General features: G+C 42.2%; 1 protein-coding gene and 1 long non-coding RNA gene across 2 annotated transcripts in view; both read left to right on the forward strand.

The window, feature by feature from the left end:
* LOC308089856 overlaps window positions 1-21,676 on the forward strand; it is a 390,353-nt gene that overhangs the window by 120,381 nt on the left and 248,296 nt on the right. The gene's annotated exons all lie outside the window — the stretch shown is intronic.
* prtga (protogenin homolog a (Gallus gallus)) overlaps window positions 101-21,676 on the forward strand; it is a gene marked incomplete at both ends in the record, with an annotated part of 57,154 nt that continues 35,578 nt past the window's right edge. The window contains 3 exons of the mRNA XM_080419163.1: window positions 101-170; window positions 3,301-3,606; window positions 21,156-21,300. Of these exons, the coding sequence (XP_080275289.1) occupies window positions 101-170; window positions 3,301-3,606; window positions 21,156-21,300 (521 nt within the window). The remainder of the gene's footprint in view (window positions 171-3,300; window positions 3,607-21,155; window positions 21,301-21,676) is intronic.

Raw genomic sequence — 21,676 nt, forward strand, 5'->3', positions numbered from 1 at the left:
CAGTTGGTTGTGGTCAGTCGAGGCGTTCGGACGCAGTTCGCCCAACGGGGAGGATAGAACTGTAGAGACTCTTAACACTATGCACGGACAATTACTCTAAATGGAGTCTATCAGAAGGAAACTATACCAGCGTTTATTGCTGTTCTTCCTCGTTTTTCTATCAAGCTCAGGTAAGAGGAACATAGATTCTGATCAATTAGTGCTGTGAGGAGATACTATTAGTAGCCTATAGATGATTATCCAGCAGGATCCACACACCAGCCTGCTGCTGCTGTGGATCTGCTGCAAAAACACAACATAACGGCATAGCAGCGATTTAATAAGCTTTAAACTTTAATATTAACGCACCATAAACTTGTGCGCAAAACGTAGCTATTAGTTTTTTTTGTGCCATGAATGAATCCAGTGACAGAGAGAGAGAGAGAGAGAGAGAGAGAGAGAGAGAGAGAGAGAGAGAGAGAGAGAGAGAGAGAGAGAGAGAGAGAGATCAATGTCCATGTTAGTTAGTTAAAGCACGGGACATGAATCGATGAAAAATGATTGAATTGAAGAAACACACTAATGTGCTGTATAGGTGCAAAGTGTCACTTCTTTTTAGAAATAACTTTATTATAAGCTTTTATGATCCTTCATATTAGAGCAGTGCGACACTTCCCATGGGTTGACCTCTAGTATACCTCTACCTTCATAATATTTAACAATTAGGTCATATCTACTACTACAGGTTAACTTACTTTGGGTGAAACAAATATTAGCTGTTTAAATATTATGATGGCCTTATGTTCCCTCACACGTCACAGAGCTCCAGTAACCTACATTTAAACTGCATCATAAACACTGATTGTTATTATGCAACAATGGGGCACTTTAAGTAATGAATAATGTAAGCATGTTAAGGAACGTAATGGCGCCACAGTGACATTAATAATGTACTCATTTAAAGGACGTAATGGAGCCTGTTTAGTGTGTTAAAACTATAAGGATCCTTTAAAGAAATGCATTGAATAGAATAAATAGGCCTTTTGACTGTATTCTTTTAAGTTGGCAATTATATATCTATATATCTCTCTCTCTCTCTCTCTCTCTCTCTCTCTCTCTCTCTCTCTCTCTCTCTCTCTCTCTCTCTCTCTCTCTCTATATATATATATATATATATATATATATATATATATATATATATATATATATATATATATATATATATATACATACATATATATATATATATACACATATACATATATATATATATATATATATATATAGAGAGAGAGAGAGAGAGAGAGAGAGAGAGAGAGAGAGAGAGAGAGAGAGAGAGAGTTTAGCCCTACTTTAGAGAGAATTTGAAGCATTATGAATTGTATTTAATGTCATGAGTTTGGTCAAAACTAAAGAGCTATAACTGCTTCAATCTTCATTCTATGACTTCATGAGAGACATTTGAAACCTCAAATAATGATGGCTGCCTCTCTGGATGCCTGTTTAAAGGAAGTGAAAGTGATATTATTTGATTGAAACAAAAGGTTTTTTAGCAGGCTAATCATTGCTATAGTATAGAGTGTTCATTAATAGTGGTTTCTCCAGCTCTTTTAGAAAAGTTAAAATTCATTTTCAGGAGTCCAATTTTAGCCATTTCAATTTGATAGTGTTAAATTGTGTCTTCACTTAGTTCCAATTTCACTTGTTTTATCCTCTTATCTTGAGTTCTCTCTCCTGAAAATATGTTTTCTGTTTACTGATGGAGACAGGGAGACCCCTGTTACTGAACAAACACTCTATAGCAATGACTACTATCTGAATGCTATTCAACACTTACTTTAACACGAAAATATCACTTAGTGTCCCTTTAAGGCTTAAAGTTTAAGCCTTGTGCATTGACACACAGACCTCTGCCCCACTTTGAATGTGTATAAAAAGTCAACCACTGACGTCCTCTGCTTTAGCAGATCTTAGCCACCAATCTGAGTGGTGCATTTAGTTCACTAAAACATCCTCCACAGAGATAATAATTGTGTCAGAATAAAGTATGAGCAGCGTGATGTTTGACTGCACTGCTCTGTTGGTGCTGATGTCAGCTCATATTTATTTAATCATCCAAATAAACAGGCTTTTTTTTCTCCAACCTCAACTCACCTTTTAAAGCACTTTAAGACTGTAAGATTCTCGTTAGATGAATGAGGAAATATGAATTGCATACCATAATGTAGAATGCCCTGACATCCATTTAAACTTTAACCCAATTATACCCATTAACCCAGTTACTGGGTTAAAGGCTGTGAATCACTGGCATCTTTCAAAACTGTCCTGAAAAAACAACTGTCAAGAAAACTACAAGTGGAGATAGATATTAGATCACATTGAAATGAAGGGTCATGCACTGCTGCCTCCTTTTCTCCTCTGTAAATAAAGACATTTTGTATGTGTTGATGGCATGTATTAATGTGTAAATATTCTATGATCTGTTGGATGAATTGAACACATAGGACCCCAATGGAAACAAGTCCCCAGGACCTTTTTTTGTGTGATCCTTTTAGCCTTAGATGCATTTTTTGCTAATATAAGTGTTCAATCAATCAAAAAAAGATTCTTGTTAGATGAATGAGGAAATCATGAATTGCAGCAAGGTGCGCCGTTGCAATATTTGTGCAGAATTGTAACTCAAAGTGTACAAATGGGACCAAATGGACCCGTAGCGGGTCCATTTGGTCCCATTTGTACACTTTGAGTTACATTAAAGGTAGGGTAAGTGATTTTCTTTGGTTAAAATAAGTGTTAAATAGCTCTATATTCTGATAGCACTCATTGCTATAGAGTGTTTGTTCAGTAACAGTAGTCTCCATGTCTCTCCAGCTCTTTATTAAACAGAAAATGCATTGTCAGGTCAGAATACCAATTTTATCCAATCAGGACTCAGACAGGATACAGATTAAACAAGTGAAATTGGAGGCGATGACACAAAGAAATGAGCAGAACAAAATTGGAACTGAACACTATAAACATGAAGATGAATGGATACTCTCTCCTGATTGGCTGAAATTATGTCACCTACCTGAAAATGTATTTTCTGTTTATCAAAGAGCTGGAGAGACATGAAGACTCATGTTACTGAACAAACACTCTATAGCAATGATTAGATTACTATCAGAATATAGAGCTTTAACCTTTTAACACAAATCTTTTTGTTTTAACCAACACATTTCACTTACCCTACCTTTGACAACGAGGACGCTTTCTGTATAGACACTGTTATTGATAATGGACACTGACCCTCCTCTCCCTCTTTCTTCCCCATCTCCACAGGTGTTTGTTGGTCTTTTAGTGAGTTATTTTTCATCAAGGAGCCCCACGATGTCACGGCCATGCGTAAGGACGCGGTCATCATGGACTGTCAGGCGCACGGGGAGGCGCCCATCGCCGTCAGGTGGCTCAAGAACGGAGTAAAAGTGCCGGAGAGCGAGCGGGTCTACCCGCTGGCCAACGGCTCCCTCTTTATTTCGGAGGTGGAGAACAGGAGAGGAGACAAATCAGATGAAGGGTTTTACCAGTGCCTCGCTCAGAACAAGTATGGAGCAATCCTGAGCCAGAAAGCCCGTCTTACAATCGCAAGTGAGTTCTGGAGTTTGGATTGGACACAATGTGCACGATGGGGAAAAATAACCTAACCCTTCTTCTTCTTCTTCCACTAGGAATTAGGCTTAACCCATTACGACAGTGGTCTTCAACAGGGGGTCCGGGACCCCTAGGGGGTCCTCAGAGTTACTACAGAGGGGCCGCCAAATATTTGTGTGATATATATATCTTTTACATTAACCACCTGAACCCTAGCATCCCTTTTCTGAGAAGAACTTTAGCAAAAAATAGCAGATCTACAAGCTCACTCACCACGTCTTGCAGCGCCTTCTAAATCCTAAGTTTTCGGGGGAAAATTAAATATGTTTCTATATATCGTCTCTGTCGGGTGGAAACATCATATTTCCAAAATTGTTGTTAATTTACGAAAGAAAACACAGAAATGTAGACTATATGGACTTATGGAGATGTTATACAGCAACAACTAACATGACACATAGAGGCGTTCCCAGCTTGAAAGGCATGACAACGTAAAGGTGTAACGGGTCTTTAACAATGGGGGGGAGGAGGAGGGGGGGGTTGTAAAGGTGAGGTACCACTATTCCTTCCAGACACACACACACACAGAGTATAATGTTGACTGTTCTAGTTTGGCTGATAACATTTGATGTTGTTGACATAGTAGTAGTCAGGGGGAAAGATGGAGATGTAACGGTTTAAAGCTGTGAATATGTGTGTGTGTGTGTGTGTGTGTGTGTGTGTGTGTGTGTGTGTGTGTGTGTGTGTGTGTGTGTGTGTGTGTGTGTGTGTGTGTGTGTGTGTGTGTGTGTGTGTGTGTGTGTGTGTGTGTGTGTGTGTGTGTGTGTGTGTGTGATCTAGATCAAGAAGTGTGTGTGTACATGTAACACACTGTGTGTGTGTGTGTGTGTGTGTGTGTGTGTGTGTGTGTGTGTGTGTGTGTGTGTGTGTGTGTGTGTGTGTGTGTGTGTGTGATCTAGATTAAGAAGTGTGTGTGTACGTGTAACACACTTCTGATCTTCTTGATAGTGTGTGTGTGCGTTTGTGTGGACAAAACGGCAAATGAAGGGAACTTGTACGACAAAGAATTTCACCCACTTTCTTTTTTCCACCCGTAAAGCTGTGATGTGACAATAGAAGTTGTCGTTGTTGGAGGGATTTGTCATTGAGTTTAAAATCTACCTGAACGAATCATCCTGGTGTGTCACTCGTGTGTGTGCTCAGTGGAACATTGGGGGGGGGGGGGGGATCTGAGCTTCTAATCAGTGTTGCCAGATTTTGCAAGAGAAAATAAGCAACTTGGTCTATGAAAACAAGCCCAATAGAAGCGACTATAATAGGCCACATGAACACTTTGAACCTATGCATCAGCTATTTGAAAATTGCCGATCTTCAAGCTCTTGCGACGCGTTGTGGGCTTGTAGATCTGCTATTTTCAAAGAAAAATCTTGGAAAATAAAGTTTTTCAAACATTTTAAATACACACATCTTGTATTGGGGGTCCCTGGCACTACATATTTTCAGATCTGTGACAAAGTACATATTAATTTTGGGGGTCCTTGGACATGGAAAAAGTTTGAGAACCACTGGTTTAAACAACGTTCAGGAAAGTAGCCCAAATAAGCAACTATACACTTTAGAAACCATGCAGCTCAAAAATATTTACAATCAACTTTGGAGGGGGGAAAAGCCCAAAGTTGCTTATAATAAGCAGACTTGGCAACACTGCTTCTAATGGAGGATATAGAGAGAAGTCACTGAAGCCTGGAGCAGTTGGCAGTCGGGGGAAGGGGGGGATGAGATAGATAGACAGATAGATAGAAAGATACTATCTGGAAGGAGAAGACGTCTATTGGTGTGTAAATGAAGGGCGATGCAGGTCTGAAGTGTTTAGAGGACATGTCCAGGATACAGGTTTTTCCCCCCCGACGCTAAAGAGAAGATTAACCCTTATTCACACAAACAAACAGGCTTTCATGTCATTGCTGCCTGACCACTAGGGATTGTTCTTTTGGAATGCTTCTTCTGTGTGTGTGTGTGTGTGTGTGTGTGTGTGTGTGTGTGTGTGTGTGTGTGTGTGTGTGTGTGTGTGTGTGTGTGTGTGTGTGTGTGTGTGTGTGTGTGTGTGTGTGTGTGAGTGAGAGTGTGTGTGATCATCCCCCCACCAGTGGTGGAAGAAATACTGCAAAGTAAAAGTTGCAATACCAGCATAATAAACATTTTGTAAAAAGGTCTACGTTAAAACATTTACTTCAGTAAAAGTACAAAAGTATTGGCGTCAAAGCATACATGAAGTAAAATGACTAAAATGTGTCAATTTATCAAACTTTATCAAAAATAACCGAGCTATTTTCGACCAGCTGAAGTATAGAATAGGGATAAGTGGCACGTTATGTATTAATAATCAAAATATGCAAAGTAACCGTAACTAAAGCTGTCAAATAAAGCAGAGTTGAAGTATAAAGTAGCGAAACATGGAAATGCTAAAAGCACCAGGATGAAATTGTACTTTAAGTGCAGTACTTGAGTAGATTTAGTACTCAGTTACTTTCTCCCACTGCCCCCCACCATGCAGGCCGGCCATGCTTCTGGCCGTGCACTTTCACACAAAAGATGTTGCCCTTTGGTTCTTAACCCCTCCCTGCATTCCTCTCTCTGCAAGGAACCCTGCGAGGCAGGAAGCTTTTGTGTTCTGGTTGAGGGTGGGAGATTGATGCTCGATTTAATCAACAGGCAATGTTGTAACTATTTAGTAGGGCACTGTTGTTACTGCTTTGATCATCGTTCAGTAGATTTACACTGAACCTGCAGGCTACTGTGTTGTCACTGCTTTGATCATCGTTCAGTATTGTTTACACTGATCAAGGCAAACAATTAAGCCCTGTTTTATACTTTGCCTCGTGACATCGTCTACAAGCGACATCTACAAGCTCACAAACAATACGTTGCGGTGCGACTCATTGTGAGCTTGTAGATCTGCTATTTTCCAAACAAAAACTAATTGGACATTTGGGGATTATTTTTTTTTGGTAAACCTTTTGCCTGAAGTGATCAGTTATCCTGACAAGTAACATGAGGGACGGGGGTGTTTTCTGATCAGTTTTCTGACAACTTATAATCAAATCCATTTTGTAAACATGGAAAAAGAAGAGAGAAAAGCAGAGAAACGGTACCAACGTTGCGAAGCCTATCTCTTCAGGAAACAGACAGAACACACCAGAACCTTTTTGAAATAGCCTGTCAGGGAAGGTTGGAGGCAATGAAACATCAGTACTATGGTATAAATATACTTTCCAGTAAAATACACTTTATGGGGTGTGAGTTGCAAAGCAGCTGGTGAGATACATGAAAACAAGAGTGGTCCAAACAACTCTACAACGGCACTTAAGAACCTCACTTGCACGCACACACACACACACGCACTCACGGGACGTGCTTCCCTGGACAGAGTCGAGTTTTTACTGGACAGTAAAAGTGAGCGTAGTTGTATTAAATTAATTGAAGGGGTTACCTGGCTAATAGTTTGAAGTTAAGTGGTAATAAACGCTGCCAGTGGAGTGGTTTGTTTTTAAAATGGCACTTTAGGCCCGCTGGAGGGTCTATCTGGAAGGTCATAAAATTTGCACATACCTGAGAAATGCTCCGCTGAAGGAAACAAAGGTAGCACAGGGGGTTGAGAACCGCGCACGGCCGCACGCACACACGTGCACGCTCGTACACACCAGTATTGCCATGTACGCTTATTATAAACGACTTTGGGCTTGTTTTTGTTGTTCTGTAAAGTCGCTTGTAAATATTGGTAGTTGCAGGTTGCTTATTTTGGGCTTGTTGTGTAATGTTGTTTAAATCAAAAGTTCTACAACATTTTCATGTTAAGGACCCCACAAAAAATATTCCACATTTTTCACATTTCTTCAAGACTTTGAAAATAGCAGATATTTTCAAATATCCTATGTACATAGGTTTAAAGGGCTCATGTAGCCTATAGTCGCCTCTTTTGGGCTTGTTTTCATAGACCTGTTTGTTGCAAAATCTGACAACGCTGACACACACACACACACACACACACACACACACACACACACACACACACACACACACACACACACACACACACACACACACACACACACACACACACACACACACACACACATGCGAATTGCCATTTCCTAATACTGCACAGCCCTTTGCTCATTGTCTAAATGAGCCAGAGTTTATTGCAGGTCTTACTGGTCTAGTTGGGGGCAGGATTGTGTTCGGGCAGCACCACTGTGAAGTAATAATGGTGAAAAGCTTTTTTTTTCACACTGACTGACCCCCTTTTTGTCCACTTTAACCCCCCTAGCCTATAGTTGCCCCCGATCTGAAGAAAAGGGTTTGTTGTTCGGGAGCATTTGCTTGACCAGATATCAGTGAACAGGGACAGCTGGCCTCCATTCAACCACACTGAGGCTAATTATGCTAATGGCGCTAGTCAGATGATCACTGATCGATACGTTTAATTTGTGCCTTAATTCATTCAATCCGGGAACGCATACTGTGTTAGATGTTTAGCAATAACCATTATTTTATTCTTTGGGCTATTCAAAAATAGCAGATCATCTACAATCTCTTAGCGAGCTTGCAAATCTGCTATTTTTTTGAAAAATCGTGAAAATGTGTTCAAATCTTTGAATATATATATTTTTTTAAAGCGAACATGTTTAACTCAAATCTTTGCTTCTGGGGATTCTACAAATGTCTTCTGAATCCTAACAGTAAAAAAAAAAGAAGAACTTATGTTGCTATATATATATATATCATATCAGTAGTTCTCAAACTTTTTCATGTCAAGGACCACCCAAAATGATATGTATTTGTCCACGGGCCCCCATCTCAAAACATTTTGTTCCAGGGACCCCTAGAAGCAAAGAAAAATACAAATTTGTATATCAAAGATTTGCACACATGTTCACTATTTTATTTTTCTCCAAAAATATCAGATATACAAGCTCATAGCGCGGCACTCGGTGCCACGCTATGAGTTTGTATATCTGATATTTTTGAATAGCCAAAGAAATCCAAAGTGACGCAGATGCGTTTCCTGGGTTGAATGGGTTCAAATGAACACTCTTAGATTTGACAGTTTAGCTTCAGTGCCACACTTGTTTTGACGATGGAAGGAGTGCAACGTGTGGAGAGAGACCTGTCGTCTCCTCCTGTCTCTGGTCCTATATCAGATCTCCTCATCATCATAAGGCCTGTCGTCATCATCATCATCATCACCCAGTTGTTTATATAAACACTACAATTAACCACTCAGCCACTTAGTAGCCTAGCTATAGCGTCCCTATTCTGGGGAGAACATTCGGGCGAGTGAAAATAGCAGATCTAGCTGTGTGACGCGTTGTGAGCTTGTAGATCTGATATTATTTGCTATTTTAGAAAATAATACAAATAAAAGTGAAAGGCTTTGAACATTTTGGGAAATGTTTGAACATTTGCCCAAAACAGGGATGGATACCAGGGTTAATGTGGTTCAGCATATGAAACAGGGGAGCGACCTAATTTGTTGTTTTATATGTGAAATTTAAGAATGTATTATTATGTTCATATATTGAAGCTTTGGTTGTAGTGTTTTTCTAAAGAACGGGGTGGGTATAACCCTAAACATTGGTGGGATATAGGATTTAGAACGGGGTGGTGTATGACCATAGAGTTATAATATATCTAGAGTTCGGACTGCCTCGGCCCAAGCTATTCATTTCAATGAAGCACCCGGAAGAAGGCTCTACTTCCGCATTTCTCTTGATTTGAGCACCAAATGTTGGTTACCCAAATGCGGAAGACTTGAGCACCGAGCAGGCGCACACTAGGGTTTCAAACGGTAGAAGCATGCGTGGCAGTGGCGTTTTAAATGCGGAAGTCTTGCCATTCCATATTTGACCACCAGGTGACGGCCGCTTCACTGTTCTACCGTGGTTCTGGGGGCTTGGGTATGACCCTTAACATTGGTTGTTTGGTGGGAGAGGGTTTAGAATGAGGTGGGTATGACCTTAAACATTGGTTGTTTGGTGGGAGAGGGGTTTAGAATGAGGTGGGTATGACCCTAAGCATTTGGTTGCTTGGTGGGAAAGTAGGATCTGTTTTTGATGAATAGGCATGTGACACAGGAGTCGTGTCACGTGACTCCTGTCAATAGGTTTCAGATTGATGGGCTTGTGGCTCCGCAGCAAAGACACAGCCTCCTGAAGCCTGTGCTGCTGGGCACTGAGAAATAAGCAACTAGGTCTATGAAAACGAGCCCAAAAGAAGCGACTATGAGCATGAGCATCGGATATTTGAAAATAGCAGATCTACAAGCTTGTAGATCTGCTATTTTCAAAAGGAAATCTTGAAAAAATGTGAAACATTTTGAATGTTTTTTGAAGCATTTTAACAACACAAATCTGGTACAGGGGTCACAAAATACTTTTAGAGGGGGCGGGGGGGGGGGTCCTTGGACGAATACATATTAATTTGGGGCGTCCTTGGCATGACAATGTTTGAGAACCACTGGTTTAAACAACATTAGGAAAAAAAGCCCAAATAGGCAACTGCATTTGAGAAACAAGCGCAAAACCACAACTACCAATATTTACAAGCGACCTAAACAGAAAAACAAGCCCAAAGTCGTTTATATATAAGCAGACATGGCAACACTGCTGCTGTGGGCTCCCAGAGACAAAGGGCACATCATGCAACAGGGATTATAGGAAGCTATTTGGATGTCTTTTCCTCAGCTTAGCTACTGATGTGAAAACGTGGTGTAACTTTGAGGTCTGCTGTTAAAGCCCAAAGACACCTTGGTAGAAGTGTGGGTTGTTTAGTTAACCGTGCCACGATGTAACTGCAAATATCGATCAATACATCTTCAGTAGTTGATATTAATATTAATATTTGGAGTTACATCAAGGCAAAGTCACTACGCAACCCAAACCTCTACCGAAGTTTATCTGTGCTTTAAAAGCATTTAGTTTTCTACACATTCTGCAAAAGGCCTTCTCTATCAGGCCGGTGACATGAGCAGCACATTAAAGCCTAAAACATGTGTCATTCACCGAAAATTACTAATATTCAGCAAAAGCGACATGCGGTCGTATGAACAGTATAAACTGGCCGTAAGATGGTCCTGTGCTTAAAGCCCACCCTTGTTGTCATCATTGTTTTAACCCATTAATACCTGGAACTGTGTCATTTTTTGATTTGAGCTAAAAAGCATTATTTTACACTTTAGGCTATTCAAAAATAGCAGATCTACAAGCTCATAGCGCGGCACCGAGTGCCGCGCTACAAGCTTGTATATCTGCTATTTTTGAAAAATCATGAAAATGTGTGCAAATCTTTGAACATAATATATTTTTAAAGCGAACATTTTTAACTCAAATCTTTGCTTCTGGGGGTCCCTGGAACAAAATATTTTGATGGGGGTCTGCGGCCAAATACATATAATTTTGGGGGTCCTTGACATGAAAAAGATTGAGCACCACTGATATAGAAACATATGTTTTTTCAGAATACTGTTGAGATTTAGGAGACATGTAGAATCGGCTTCAGGTCTCAATGGGTTAAAGCACAACACTGTGACAGAATTGATTGATTGAGTGATTGATTGAATATTGTATTAGACAGAAATGTAAAAACAGCACGAATACAGTCAAACACTTTGTCTAAAAGGATAACACCAAAAAAGTCCTCGCGGTTTTGTTTCCATTGGGGTCCTAGAATAAAAGAGGGCTACATTTATGATAATAATGAATGCAGAAAAACAGCAGACCCACACAGGCTCGTGGACCTGCTGTTCTCGCTATACAACGACAAAGGTATAAAATAGTGGTTCAATTTCCGTTGCTAAGGAATGTGTCAGACTTGCGATGGCTCGGGCCACAATTAGAGGAAAGCAAACTTTGTGCGCAGTAAGTGACTGACATGATTGAATGAAAAGCTCTTAAGTGGAATAACTCCCAGCCTGGAGTCCTGTTTTTCACCTCCGCTGGACACCAACGGTTGCCATGGTTTCCTGGGATGGCAGTTCCACACAGGTCAAAGGTTCCGGTGAATTGTTCAATAGATGGCCGTACGTTGGCCTCCGAGACCAGAGTGCTCCACTTAAATCTTCCCCTTGCAATAATGCAGAACATTCCTGTCCCTTTTTTTTTCTAAATCGATTTACCTTTTAATGGTCCTCAATCTAATCATTGAGTGTACTTTTGCGGCGCTATACGGTTTAGTGATGCCGTCGTGTCATCTTAAAAAAGGTTGTCAGGCTATTTTTAGCTGTAACCTAATAATGACATTATTTTGTGTGTGTGTGTGTGTGTGTGTGTGTGTGTGTGTGTGTGTGTGTGTGTGTGTGTGTGTGTGTGTGTATGTGTGTGTGTGTGTGTGTGTGTGTGTGTGCTGCTAGAAGGTATAAAGCAATGACAAAAGAGTAGAATTGACGTCTTCTTTAGCTCTGTTGCTCAGATGCAGAGATTAGACATGAAGACAATGAGAGCACTGTCTCTGGCCAGTGGAGGAGGATCTGTGTTGAGTGATCGGAAAACTTTGCCACAAGATAAGAAATTGGAAGAGGGGGGGGGGGGGGGGATGAGTTCACCCGCCCCTCCCCCCTCCCTTAACCCCCTCTACCCCCCCTGGCTTGTGAGGGGTCACAGCGCCCATGGGAATGGTTCTTTGTTTAGCCAGGCCAGTGACCACTTGACTGTCCTGCAGGGTGTGTGTGTGTGTGTGTGTGTGTGTGTGTGTGTGTGTGTGTGTGTGTGTGTGTGTGTGTGTGTGTGTGTGTGTGTGTGTGTGTGTGTGGAAGGGCTGGAGGCCACCCGGTGATTGATTTGTGCGGCTTTTCAGCCTTGCATTCTTCCTCGTGGTTTATCTGGGGGGAGCTTCTTTTTTTTTTTCCAGGACCCCTTATTAGTGTGTGTGTGTGTGTGTGTGTGTGTGTGTGTGGGGGGGGGGGGGGGGGGCTTTGTGTTGGGGGTTTCCATTATGTGGCATTTTAAGTTAATAGATTGTAGAATGTGCTGCTTTTTGAATACACACATTAACCACATGAACCCTATAGCCGGTGTCCTTATTCTGGAGATGTCATGATAATATGGGCGACCATTAAGCAAAAATAGCTGATCTACAAGCTCACAATGGGTCATGTGACATGTCGCAGCAACGCGCCGAGAGCTTGTTGATCGGCTATTTTCGGCGAAGAGATTTGGACTGGGGGGTGGGGGGGGGGGACCAAGTATAGACCCCTTGGGGGAACCCCAGTCAACTGAAGTATGTAGGGTTTAATTGGTTAAAGAAAATGAAAAACAAACAAATTCCGGTATGTGATGCCCCCCCCCATCCCCCCCACACACACACACAACACGAGTTAAAATAAATATTTGAATGAACGTTGTGTATGATGGGTCTTGTAGATCGACGGAAAGCGGTCGGGGCTGCAGCGGCGGTTTCTCTGATGTATCTTAATCAAGTATAGACGCACGTAAGCATAGAGATGTTTTTACAACTTCCAGCGGTGTGGTGCCGGACCTCCAGCGCTGAACGGCCCCTCTAACATTCAGCCCGGGGCAGCGGCACGATCCATCATCATGTCTCTAGAATAAGATGGGACCCCAGGGGAGAGAGAGGGGACTCATTGCCATACAATACGTCTTCTGTAGCTCTAACTAGGAAGACGGATGAGCAGATGACTCCTGTCACGCAAAACGTTAGAAGAAGGAGGCAGGGGATTTTAGCCCTTTGGTCGCAGGTCTGAAGAGCAACCAGTGTCGTTGCCATGTCTGCTTATTATATAAGCGACTGTGGGATTGTTTTCCTGTAAAGTTGCAGGTTGCCAACGCGTTGCGGCGGGTAGCCAATGCGGGTTGCCTATGCGGTGCGATGCAACGTGTAGTGAGCTTGTAGATCTGCTAATTTCAATAAATCGTGAAAAAAAATATGTGAAAAATGGGGTTACAACACAAATCTTCTGTGGGGGGTCCCTGACACAAAATCTTTTCAGATGGGGGTCCATATTTGATGTCAAATACATAGTAATTTGACATCAAAATGTTTGGCGACACCAAAACCCCCCAAAGCAGGACTGCCTGTCCTTAAAGCTGAGGAGAAGCACTTCAACTCAGCAGCTACCAGGCCTGTTACAATTATTACATAATCAGTCGCCCCGATCAGACGATCATGGTCGTCCCTACAGACAAAAGAGGATGTGTCCGAAAAGGGTGTCTTATTGTTGCCGTCGGGCAGAAAGAAACCTTGTATGTTCTAAACACTGTTTGGTCGCTTGCCAAAGTCTGTACGTTGATCAAATATTCATAAAACCCACAGACAGACTTAAACCACTTTCACTTCCAAAAATAGCGAAAAGAGCAGATCTGTTGTGAGCTTGTGGTGACGAACTATGAAATATGGAGATACAAGGGTTTCTGCTCAACAGCAAATTATGACATAACGACTTGGGATAAAGTTACATATTATACAATGTGTACGTGGACAGACTTCAACAATAAGAACGTATCCTATGAGAGCAGGTTAGGAGTTACTTTAGTTTAGTGGATAGGAGGAAGCACAACATTCTTCCAAAGTCAACAAAAGAATGGTAACCGGAGGACGGGACAGAGGAGGAGGGCCGAACTCGCTCCTGAGATTCCTGAGGAAACCTTTGTCCCGGCGTGACCCGTCACCTGACCTTTAGTTTGCCGAGCTGCTTTGGCCTGAGCAGAGCGCACCCATCTGCTGCTGGGTGTGTGTGTGTGGGGGGGGGGGGCACAAGCCTTTATCCCTCTGTGTGGGATCACAGTCCAGTGGTTTATGGTTGATATTCTGTGTGCGTTATTTATGCTCGGTGTCAGGAAATGAACCACTTTCAGCCAAAACTGCCCTGTTTTGGGCAAAACTTCAAAAGTTGCAAAACATATCAGATATACAAGTCGATCTTTCTTTTGAGACGTTTATATGCTGTGGGCTGGTGTAGGACCACTAGTGGTTGACTGTGTGGTACTGCCTGAAAGGAAAAAAATTAAATAAATACAGAGCAAGCAGACAGGCTCTATTGAGCCATGTGGTGAAAATGTCAGCGCTAGTTGCAACGGTGGCCCGGGGGTTCGAATCCATGGTGGAAAGTCACAGAGTGCAGATTTAAGTGGTCGAGGTTAAATATATATTTCTGTAGTGTCTCGACTGTCTCCACGTTTAAGCTGCCACATGCGTCAAACAAAACAAAAAGCACGCAGCGTTCTCTGAGCTGTCGCAGATTATAATTCAACCTGTCATCCCTGGCTGTAGCATTTCTCACTGCTGCTGCTGCTGCTGACCGGTGCAGAGAAAGAGAGAGAAGCACTCGAACCTGTGATGGTCAGGCAGACCGTTCAGTGGAAGAGTTGTATCATTCTTTGCAACAAGTTTATTTAGGAGAATGCAATGTGCAGTCAATGCATTGAACATTAACTAGTGATTGGTTTTGTGTAGTAGATCATGCGAGGTTGGCAGAACATGGTAGACTGACTGACACCGGACAAGATATGGCTACCATGCAGACACGATCTTGGTCACTCGTTCTCACGTTTCTGTTACTTAGGTGTGTTTTCTTGACCACGATGTTATACGAATATCCTTTAGACAGTATGTTATTTACACAGATGCTAGGTTCATTGTTTACCTGGTATTCGATAGTTTCAATGTACAGATTGTTATTTCGATAGTGTATTGTTTAGACTGATGATGCTAGATTCTTGGTTTACTTGGGATCCTAAGTATCTTGAGGCCCTTACACCGTCTCTCTGAATGTGTGAACCTTGCTTAGTGTAAGTCTCTCTGGAAAAGAGCATCTGCCATATGCCTAAATTGTAATTGTAAGTGGTGAGCGAGTGTTTATTTATTTGTTTGCAGTTCTCTGGGGAACAGAATGCAGGGGTACAGTTCTGGGTGTGAGCATACATCAGAGGTACAGTTCTGATATAGAGCACAAGCTCAAAACATCACAGCACTTAGTGGGTGTAGTAAAGATCTGTTTGAACTGAGCCCAACAGTGTGCAAGCACTTTTCTTTCCTACTGTTCTTCTTCATTTTTGGGGTTTAGATGTGCATGTCTTCCTTCTGTTTTAAACCGTTGTGGGGATGAGCATGCACTGCAGCAGTTGGTAGAGTTGTGGTGCTCATCATGCAGGACTTGGTCGTGTCCTCCTTCTATCCAGCATTTGTGGAGGTCAGAGGTCAGAGGTGAGGTTGCAGGGAGGGCCAGAGGGGTCACAACTCACGGCTGAAGCATTTGCCTCCCATTAGAAACAAGGGGGCCAATATGCTCCTCTGCTAAACACTGCCATTTGACTTAAGATTTACTATTTAACACTTTTAAAGTGCTTGTTTGTTTGTTTGTTTTTTTGTCAGAAGAAAATGAATAGAAAAGATATCCGAGAAGGTTAAACACATATTCACTTTATATGTGAGATAGAGCCATGGATAAATGTTGTACTAACTGATGCCTTTGTTTGTTGATTTATTCCACCGTACACAACACAACACAACACACACATCCCACAAACCTTGTGTTTGTGGGATTTCCCTGTTGCTTTCAGGGCAATGGATCCAGTCAGTGTTGTTATCATTTAGTCACACGTTACTTTTAATACTTTTCATTGGTTAAATATTTAAAATCCTTTTCCATTTTCACTTTCATTTTCAGAATGTAAAAAAAAATAGCCGATGCTCGCAACGCATTATGAGCTTGTAGAACGGCTATTTTTTTTGCTACTACTACACAAGGTTTTTGCCTGTGAACACCAACGACACGTCACCATCATCAAAGCCGAAGGTCAGATCCCTGACTCCAGTGGTCAGGGGGAGCGTTGTGGTCACACAGTGCCTGATGCACAGCTTATAGATTTTACAGCTAGACTTAGTGCTCTATCAATAATCAATGGCCGTCCTGTTGTTTGTCAATCCTGCATCATTTGAGCAGAAAGGCTCATCACTTCCTCTGCCCTCCGGTCATTCTGAGCACTCTGAGCATATTAGTGGTTTTCTTTTTGTCAAAGCTTTATGTGGACTACTGGACATCACGGTTACAATGAAAGAGAAACAGATCTACAAGCTCACAATGCGTCACTTTGTGAGATCGTCAATTTCCGGCGTGCAATTCAAGTCTACATCCTAACCGCCAAATCGCCAACATCTAAATCCTAACCTCTAAATGCCTCTAAACCCTAACCCCCATCTTTTCCTTATTCAGTTGGTCCTCACAAGAATAGTAACACACGCACACGCACACGCACACACACACACACACACACACACACACACACACACACACACGCACGCACGCACGCACACACGCGCACACACACACACACACACACACGTGGTGCAGAGTGCTGTGCTTGTGTTAGAAGAGACCTAACCGCTTAGAACTAATTTAATTAAAGATGTCCGAGGCAAGGCGGCTCGGTGAAGGAGATTGTGCAGAGTGGGCCGTTTGTCCAAATGTTAGAAACTAAGGGGACGGTGATCAGATCACATTCCTTTATACATTGTCCCTTAAATCTATAGATAACAAGGTTGACGTCATTAAAAATAACTTGCTATTGTGTTTGTTCAGTAGCATGGGACTCCCTATCTGTCCAGCTCTTTAGTAAACAGGAAAAAAAATGTTTTGATCGGGAGACCAATTTCATCCAAGGATGAAAAGATCCGATAAATTTGGAAGTGGAACACTATAAAATTGCAATCGGCAACCCGCCTAAAAAGGTATTTTCGGTTTACTAAAAAGCTGGGGAGACGGACAGACCCCTGTTACTGAATAAACACTCTAGTCTAAAGCAGTGAATCAGAATAGCCTACAGAGCTTTAACTGTTTAACTATAAACATTTTGTTTTAACAAAAAATATTTCACTTACAGCATCTTTTAATTCACCGTCTGCTGTTCAGGACCCGTGTTATTAAAGTGAAAATATATAGTTTGATAGAATTCAGTGTGTTCATGTACTAAGTAGAGTGTATTCAGCATGGTGGCTGATAGCGTGTCAGCGTGCTGGTCATGAGTCACAGCTCTCCTGCTGTTTAACAACACCTGGCAGCACAATTTACATGCAACCATCCATCACAGGCCCTGCCGTGCGACCCAAAATACCCGATCTACAAGCTCAGAGCGCGTCGCATCCGCCACACGCTCAGAGCCTGTAGATCGGGTATTTTGGGTGAGCGACACCGCCCGTACGATGGGAGTATAAATCAGGGCTATAGGATAGGCACTGCTGGGCGTTTATGACCGGAGAGGGATTTCCTTTCACCGTTTCTCGAAAGCAAAGCGGCGGGTCGTCTGTTGGATTTCACTCACTGTGAAGAGAATATGTTGGAGGACTTCACTCAGTTCTGTGAGAAATAGTCTGGGGTTAGGATATTATAAAATGGAATATACCGTGAGATTGGCTGCTAGTGAGAATTTGATTGAGCCTGCCTGCTTTCTCAGGGGATAAATTGAATCTTGACCATCAGGTCAAAATCCGTGTCAGATCCTGTGTCTAGAAAAGACTAGGGAGACAAAATACAACCACCCCAATTGTATGAGTTATATTGTATTAACATACTCGAACATACAGATTGGACAACATTATATTTTATTCATGTAATTAAAAAAAAGTTACACAGTGCCGCTTTAAAACATTCTGAGAAGCTTTGTGATGTTTCCTGAACTTTTGTGAGTTTCCTTTTATCCTCATGAATTCATGTAGGCATAGCCTAATACTTGGTAAGAAAAACAAATGTTACTGCCCTGGTGCTTTGCTTTCATTGTTGGTCCCAGTGTTGTTATCTCCTGGAAATGACTAAAACCAGCTCGGTAGCTGTTAGATTCCTTACATGATACATATACCTGTTTCCTATTGCCAAAACATATTTGAAGAGCAAAGGTGTTTTGTGCCTTGAGCAGTCTTCTTGAACATTTTGGAAGATAAGCTTCCAGCTTAATGTCCCCCATCCTGCTTTTTCCTGTTTCTTCTAGGTGAGTGCTGATAGGCCAATGGTCTTCTCAGCCCAAATCTCATTGGATGTGTGTGTGGAGGTCAAAGTGCACCACACTGACTTTATTTACCCATTACTTAAGAGGCGATAGCTTCATGCTGAAAACATGCAGTTGCTTGTAAGCATCTTCAGATAGATCTGTGTGTATTATGAGTAACACAGTCTTAGAAATCCAATTATATAAATACTTGTAAAGGGGAATTTGCTTTTCTTTTATTCATATATTGTTGAATATACGTTTGTTTTGATGGAAAATACCTTTCTGTTTGTTGGCATCGCTAAGCCTCATATATATATCATGGTTCGAAGAAACCACTTAAACCTTAGTTGGTCGGAGCCCCCCAGGGATCTATACTAGGTCTGCTAGTATTTCCCTCTACACCAAATCTCTATCTACAAGCTCAAAGCGCGTGGCAGGCTTAGAAGCTCGGAAAATCACATCGCAAATTGCGTTATGAGCTTGTAGATCGTCTATTTCCGCTGATTGTTTGCCACAGAACAGGGATGCTATGGGTTGAAGTTGCTAATGATAAATAATCGGATATTTTCAAGCCCCAGTGCTTTTGGTCCAGATGTGATCCTGCATGGTCAGTGTTTTATGAGGCGTCCTGTAGGCCTACAAGGAGGTCTGTATGAGGAGCAGCAGCACCATTGATTTATTTTAACAAATTATTGACCTGAGGGGCCTCTGTAGCCTCTTCAGCTGACATGGGGGATGTGATGATAGCAGCGATCGACGACGTCGGTGGCATTTAGAACGTTACCGCTGCTCAGATGGGGATCGTTGTTAGAAATGAGCGTCATTCACTGAAGGAAGAAAATGAAATGCCTCACGTCATTCTAAAAGGTGGATCTGATTGATTGTCATTTTATACAAATATAAACTTAAACTTTTAATGGTAAATGGTGCATTTAGCACAGCACTTTACAATGTGCAATGCATTCACACATTCACACATTCACACACCGACGGCGGAGGAAACCATGCAAGGCAGTAGCCCGCTCATCAGGAGCAGTTAGGGGTACAGTGTCTTGCTCAAGGACAGTTAAACGTAATAACCAGCCTGATCTCCAGAGATTACCGTAACATTGCACGGAACGAGTGCACTTCATTCCGTGGATAGCCGCCTCGGAACTCCCGAATTGCGTGCATATGTAGGCGAGTCCCACGGTGGGCGTAACCAGTCGTAACCCGGAAAAACCCGGAAGCAGAGCAGTCCCCACAAAAAAAATTACGATTCTGTGCCTATCGGTACATAACTCAAACGGCGCTGAGTAGGCACAGGCGAACGTCCCACCGTTCAGGACGGCAACTCGGTCGCCTTAGCTCCCTCGGTGGTCCTTCACGGGGTGACAGTTCGCCTGTGACTGCGCGCCTCCGAAATGGTTTTGTCACAAAGGGAGCGCCGTACATATGCACGCAATTCGGGAGTTCCGAGGCGGCTATCCACGGAATGAAGTGCACTCGTTCCGTGCAATGTTACGGTAATCTCTGGAGATCGGGTTGGTAATAACACAGGGGGAGTAGGTCGGGGATCGAACCAGGAACCTTCCTATTCCCATGGGGGCTGCTCTATACCTCCTGAGCCACGGCCGCCCCCTCATAAAGCTGTGCTTATCTTTCAAAAGGATAAAACACGAATAGAGCTGGAGAACTTGTGGTCCGTTTGAATGCAAGTGTTTGTGTAAACTGAGTGCCATGTGTTGGGGGCGTTCAGAGTGAGTTATTTTGGTTTGGTGACAGGCTCCTGTTTAATCCGTGTTGGGTTAGGGTTCCTCTGCTGATAACCCATCAGGGTGTTATGTGTGGAAACTCTAACCTTGCAGGATGTTGCAGAGCCACTTCACACTAATCATCACCTTCCTGCAGCTCTCAGCAGCTCTAAAGCTTTAAGTACCTCTGGCTCTGTTTACGCAGAAGACCCACTGACCACTGATCAGTGGTTCTCAACCTTTTTTTAATTTCAAGGACCCCCAGTTTGATATGATGCATTAGACCATGTGCCCTCATTTGATTTAGTTTCTCTTGTACCCATCCATATCTTCTCTACGCTGTAATCTAATCTGTGTCAGTTTAACTCTGATTGTAGTTCATTTCAGTGTTCGAATCATTTTGTTCTCTTTCACGACAAAGATTCGTTCACCCACGTACCTGGCACCTCCTGTATATCTGTCTTTAGTCCAGGAACAATGCATCTTTATTTGTATTCATACTGCAATGCATGCATGAATGCATGGCATGTAGTGTAAAAGTCTACCGCAGTCCCCATGTATCAAGTACCGACTTCTGTTGTGAACGAACGCCTTAACGTAACATATTCAGGAAGGGTTCGAGTTTGTTCTCGTTCACGCCAATAATTTTGAACGAATCGTTCATGCTAAATATTGTTGTGAGGTGGGGTCTGGGGTGGTCCTTGAACATTTTTCAAAATGTGCTAGTAGACCGAGCTCAAAAAAAGGTTGAGAACCTCTGCTCTAGGAGAGGTTTTGTTAGATGAAGGCTAACTGAGCTGCGTTGTGTTTTTTTCTTCAGGTATCTCCTCCTTTGCCATCCAGCCATCACCCATCGTGGTGACGGAAGGCTCCGTCGCCAGGTTTTCATGCAGAATCACCGCTAGCCCTCCTCCCATCATCACGTGGGAGTTCAATCGTGTTACGTTGCCCCTGGCCACTGACAGGTACAGTTACAGTACAGCTACAGTATAGTTATAGTACAGTTAAAGTATAGTTACAGTACAGTTACAGTATAGTTATAGTACAGTACGCGCTTTGATGATTCCACTTTCAATGTGTAAAGAGCTGCAACTATCCATTACTTTTTTTTTTACTATTGGAATAACCAAAAAGCTTTAAACATGTTATAATACTTTTTATATCAATAAATCAATGTGAGAAAACCTTAGTGGATGTTTTATCATGATCATTGACTTAAACCCTATTTCATATACTTTGCCGTACAGATTAATGTGATTAACTGTTGCACAAATATAAATGAATTAATGAATTATAAAAACATGAAGGCCAGATCTACAATGCTATGTCCTCTTCCAGCAT

Source organism: Gymnoscopelus braueri (assembly GCF_963280865.1).
Source record: "Gymnoscopelus braueri genome assembly, chromosome: 1".
NCBI lineage: Eukaryota > Metazoa > Chordata > Actinopteri > Myctophiformes > Myctophidae > Gymnoscopelus > Gymnoscopelus braueri.